At 41.5% G+C, this 6000-nt stretch overlaps 1 protein-coding gene across 2 annotated transcripts in view; it reads right to left on the reverse strand.

Annotated features, from left to right (window-relative positions):
* The window catches only part of pde2a (phosphodiesterase 2A), a 115905-nt gene that overhangs the window by 19233 nt on the left and 90672 nt on the right, over positions 1-6000 (reverse strand). For both annotated transcript variants that reach the window (XM_079731749.1, XM_079731750.1), the window contains exon 9: positions 5811-5863. In XM_079731749.1, coding sequence (XP_079587875.1) covers positions 5811-5863 — 53 coding nt within the window. The remainder of the gene's footprint in view (positions 1-5810; positions 5864-6000) is intronic.

A 6000-nucleotide genomic window follows, 5' to 3' on the forward strand; every position in this document is an offset into this window, starting at 1 on the left:
CACACACACACACACGCACACACACACACAAAGTACTACGTACGTCATAGACAAACACACACACACACACACACGTACTACACACTTACAATTGCAAAAAAAAAACATGCACGCTACACACACAACACCATTTCACAGCAATAAACACAGAAGGCACAGATGGCAAGTGTGCGCACACATAAAACGTGTCGGCACAATCCTTGCACGCACACAAAAGGGAGGATAAAACCCTTCTAACCCCTTTTCCCACAACACTGTTAATCCGCCTAACAACCATCGTGAGCACTTAGTTCCCCACCAAGCATGGCCTGTTCAGAAGCAAGCCCCAGCATCGTCCCCTTCCTCTCATCTCCGCCCTTCCGTCCAACACTCACAGGCAGCCCAGCATACTTGAGAAGTAAAAAGATTAACGATATGCCGCGCGGATCAGTGGGAGCATCATTCGATTTTAATTGAATTGTTCTTGTTGTTTTATTTCTATAAGCAGTCATTGGTGGTGGTGGCTTGTGGCCGGCTGCACGGGTTTTGATGGAAAGGCTGCAGGTATGGTGAATCAGAGGCAATGTCCTGCAACAAGACATTGAGTGTGTGCGTGTGTGTGTTGTTCAGGTATTTGTACCGGTACCGTTCACGACTGTTACAGAGGGATCATCTTCGGCTTAAAATGGCGTGGTACTTTAATACATGTTCAACGCAGATTATCTATATTTGTTTCTTTTTTTTAATGTATTTATTGCTCGGCCACAGCCGAGAGGGTTGGGGTGGTGTTGTGGGGTTAAGAAGAGTGCCATGAGAGTCTCAAATGGCCTGATGATGTCTTCACACAATCATATTGCTCCAACAAGGCCATGCTTTCCATGACAAAACCTCTTCTGCCACTACCTGCCTCAAAGCATCCAGCAAAGAGTTTCCCCTTTCCATTCTCCTGTATTCTCACAGTCTCTCCATCGAAGGGTTAACATGTATATATATATATATATATATATATATATATATATATATATATATACAGTATATATCCAGCAGTACATATATGTTGCAGAGAACATGATTGATGTTATCGTTGGCCGGCCCTGTCCCACTTCTTCCTCATCAAGTGGCTGCTTCTCTCACACCGTCTATTGCTAATGGGCCTTGCCCTGTCCTTGCGCCTCCACCCTCATCTCGGCTCCTGCTATCTCTGTTTGTCTCCCTCCCTCTTTGTCTCCCTGTGTGTGGTTATGGTAAGAGAGGGAGGGGGATTGGTATCGCTTGGGGGGATCAATGAACAGCAAGCTTTGCAGGGTGGCAGATGAATGCGAGCTCAAGGCCCGGAGGAAGAAGAAGCGTGTGTACGCTGGCTAGCACAGTGCGATGGATAGAAAGATGCTATTTATTTTATTCCTTTTCCTTCCTTTGTTGTAGCTTTCATTTGCATCTTGTACCTTTAAAAAATAAATAAATAAAAAAAATAATAAGAGGCAGCAGAGAGAGAGGTCATGTTTCCCGAAGCTCCTCTAGGCATTGGAAAAAACTACTTAATTCATTGTTCAGATCTGCTTTATTTTATTTTATTTCATGATCATAATACTTAACAATATATAGTTTGTTTCCGTCGACCTCCATCGCTCGATTCAAGCCAACAAGGGCACATCTCACAGAAAGCAGATGAACCAGACACTCTGATTATAGGAGACTCAACCATGGACACCGAGCCTTCCGGTGTCCAACCATGGACATGGCCCGACGCCATGGACACCGAGCCTTCCCCCAACGTTGATGCTGGCTTGGCGAGGAACGGCCACCCCCCTCCTCTGCACTCCCCCATCGATGATGTCCTCCAGCCTCATCTCTCCCATAGCCACAACAACAACTCCAGCTCCACTGTCTCCTCCCTATGCGATTTTCCAGCTGAATTTAAGAAACTGGAATGTGTTGGCATCAAACTTGCCTCTGTGGCAATGATAGCATTGCCATGTCATGGCCACAGGCTGATAACACCCAAGCGGAGGGAGCCCAAGGCCCCCCCCGTACTGATAGTAGTCCTGAGACAAAAAAGGGTTCAGCCATAGACACAGTATAAAGGAAGTTTCGCATAATCTGCAGAACCCAAGGTTGCCTACATCAAAACATGGCAACTTTTGCAGTCCTGCTGTAACCACTAAGGAGGTAAAGAAAGGGAAACTTAGACACACTGCTAACCTCACAAATCTCAAACCAAAAACAACCTTAAAGCCTATCAACAACACCATCAGGATGGGTCTACTTAATGTTAGGTCTCTTAATAGCAAATCATTTTTAGTTAATGATTTTACTACCACTTCTAAACTGGATTTTATGTTTTTAACTGGAACATGGCTGGAACAAAATAACAGTGCAACCGTTCTGATAGAGACAGCTCCTCCCAACTATAACTTTTTTGATGCATGTAGATCTGGAAAAAGAGGTGGGGTTATATTTAAAAATGTATTTCAGGGGAAACAGATGTTATTTGGTGATTTTCCATCATTCAAATACCCTTGTGCTGTATTGAAATGCTCCCCCAGAGTTCTCCTATTAATTATTTACAGGCCACCCACATGCTATTACATTTTTTCGATGACTTCACAAAATTATTGTCTAGCATCTCCACAGACTTTGACTGTCTAGTTATAACTGGTGACTACAATTTTCATACTGATGATTTGAATGACAAATGTGCAAAATAACTTTTTAACTCAACATGTGAAAGAGGCTACTCATTTTAAGGGGCACACTCTAGACCTGGTTATCACAAAGGGCCTCAATGTTTCTGATCTCTCTGTGACTGATCCTTCCTTGTCTGACCACTTTTGTGTTTTCTTTAATATATCTTTTATTCCCGACATACAGACAAAATCAAATACTGTCAAAAAACGGTATATCAATGAAGATTCTAATGTAGAAAACTTTAATTTTAAAATTTAGTCAAGTCATAGATGTCATTGCGACTTATAAGGTTAAAACGATTTCTGGAAAGCAAAAGGCACCCTGGAGAAAAGCTGCTTCTGTAACAGCACAGAAAAAAGAATGTAGAAAGGTTGAACACATCTGGCATGAAACAAACTTCATATTCACCATGATATCTATAAAGAGAGCCTCCGTGCCTACAATTTAGACTTAAAAAGTGCTAGAGAAACATTTTTCTCCAATATCATTAAAACCAATACTAATAATGCAAAAACCCTATTTGCAACTGTTGACAGACTGACCAACCCCCCAACACAAATTCCACCTGATCTCCATTCCATGCAGAAATGCAATAAGTTTGCAGCTTTTTATCCTGATAAAATTGAAGGCATCAGACGCGCCATCAATATCTCCACTTCAAACAAAAATGTTGGGACTACCACCCTGTTCAGGCAAAAGTAATGTGGCAGGGATGGCATGCTTTAATGTTATAGACTCTAAAACTCTTGTGGAAACTGTGTCACAACTAAAGCCAGCCACCTGTTGCCTTGATACTTTTCCTACCAACCTCTTTAAGAATGTTTTTTACTGCCTAGCAATAGACATATTGCAGATAGTTAACAACTCTCTGCAGTCAGTCAATTTTCCAAAAGCCTTGAAAACTGCAGTTATTAAACCCCTTTTAAAAAAGTGGAGCCTAGATGCCTCTATTATTAACAACTACAGACCAATATCAAATCTACCCTTCATAAGTAAAATTATTGAGAAATTTGTCCTCCAGCAACTTAATCACTTCCTGGCATCAACTGGTTGCTATGACACCTTCCAATCAGGATTTCGACCCCTGCACAGCACAGAGACCGTCCTTATTAAAGTTGTAAACGACATCCGTCTTAACACAGACTCTGGCAAAACCACAATATTAATGCTACTAGACCTCAGTGCTGCATTTGACACTGTAGACCATACAATACTTTTGGACAGGTTAGAAAACTGGGTGGGGCTTTCAGGCACAGTCTTAAATTGGTTCAGGTCCTACCTACAAAATAGGAACTTCTTTGTTTCCATTGGCGACTTTGTATCAGAATCAACCAACGTCACATGTGGAGTCCCACAAGGTTTGATCTTAGGACCCTCTTTATTCAACATCTACATGCTCCAACTAGGGCAAATCATGCAAAATAACAATATTGGCCATCATTGCTATGCTGATGACACGCAAATCTATGTATCGCTATCACCAAATGACTATCGGCCCATAGATCTGCTGTGCCAGTGCATTGAGCAAGTGAAAGACTGGATGTGCCAAAATTTCCTTCAACTAAATGAGGACAAAACCGAGATAATTGTATTTGGTGCTAAAACGGAAAGGCTTAAAGTAACCCAACACCTTCACTCTCTGTCCCTGAAAACCTTAATCAAAGCCAGAAATCTAGGGGTCATCATGGATTCAGATTTACATTTCGACAGTCACATCAAATCAGTTACAAAATCTGCATATTATCACCTTAAAAAAGTAGCAAGACTTAGAGGGCTCATGTCCACCGAAGACTTACAAAAACTTGTACATGTCTTTATCACTAGTAAGCTTGATTCCTGCAATGGTCTCCTTACAGGTCTCCCAAAACAAACTCTGAGGAAGCTTCAGCTTGTTCAGAATGCTGCTGCTAGATTCTAACAAAGACCAAAAAATTTGAACACATTACACCAATTCTTAAATCATTACATTGGCTTCCTGTAGGTCAGAGAATTGATTTTAAAATCATATTGCTAAACTATAAATCCCTACATGGTTTATTTAGCTGATATGCTTCCACTACATAAGCCTTCTAGACAACTAAGATCTTCTGAGACCAATCTGTTAATTATCCCCAGAGTAAACACGAAACATGGGAAAGCAGGATTTAGTTACTATGCAGCAAATAGCTGGAATAACCTCCCTGAGGATTTAAGACTTGCCCCAACTCTGACCACTTTTAAAACAAGACTGAAGACTATTATGTTTGCTTTAACTTTGTGCTAAATCTTAAATACATTGCACTTTCTAAAAAGCTTTTTTAACTTTGCCTTTATTTTCAATTTTATTACTAAAATTCCTTTTTAACTTTCCCTTTATTTTCTATTTTTACCAGAAAGATACATGATCTGATACCAGAGAGAAAGGATAGTTCTGTTGTGTCTGCCTCAAACTGCCTCAGACAAAGGAGTTCTGTCTGGGTTAGAGTCCTAGAATCTGGGTTGGAGTCCCAGAGAATGGACCAAGTTCCTTTAGGTCGGGTTGGAGTCCCAGAGAAAGGACCAAGTTCCTTTAGGTCGGGTTGGAGTCCCAGAGAAAGGACCAAGTTCCTTTAGGTCGGGTTGGAGTCCCAGAGAAAGGACCAAGTTCTGTCTTAGTTAGGGTCCCGACGTCTGTCTGGGTTGGAGTCCCAGAATAAGGCCTTTGGTTCGTGGTTATAGTCCCGACGTGTGTCTGGGTTAGAGTCCTAGAATCTGGCTTAGAGTCCTAGAATAGAAATTGACTAGAATCCGGGTTGGAGTCCCAGAGAAAGGACCAAGTTCCTTTTGGTCGGGTTGGAGTCCCGACGTGGGTACCAGAGAGACTGTTGACCTGATCTTATATACATTGCACTTTCTAAAATGCTGATCTATTTTACTAATTTCTTTGCATATGTTTTCTTTTACATATCTATTATTTTATTTTATTGTATGACAATGTTTATATGTGAAGCCCTTTGAGTCTGCCTTGTGTATGAAAAGTGCTATATAAATAAAGTTGCCTTGCCTTGCCTTTAATTGTGCTGTTATTTGTAACTGATTGTTTGTAGGATGCCAGAGATTAATAACGTTTAATGACGTATACTCGTTGTACTCTAATGCAAATAGATCTGAGTGAGCGTGCTTACGTAATGGATGACCTTGAGCTGGAGCGCTGTGGCATCAAGGTCGTACAGCTCACCTGTATCAGAAGAGCAGAGGGGGGATGGAGGGAGAAACGATGAGAGTGATACAGTCCGAGGAAGAAGAGGAAGAAGAGATCTGCAGATTCAGAGCAGTGGAAAGTCTGGGTATGCGCAGCGTGCGCCTAAGTTTGAC

The sequence above is a fragment of the Pollachius pollachius genome (genome assembly GCF_949987615.1).
Source record: "Pollachius pollachius genome assembly, chromosome: 3".
Lineage (NCBI taxonomy): Eukaryota > Metazoa > Chordata > Actinopteri > Gadiformes > Gadidae > Pollachius > Pollachius pollachius.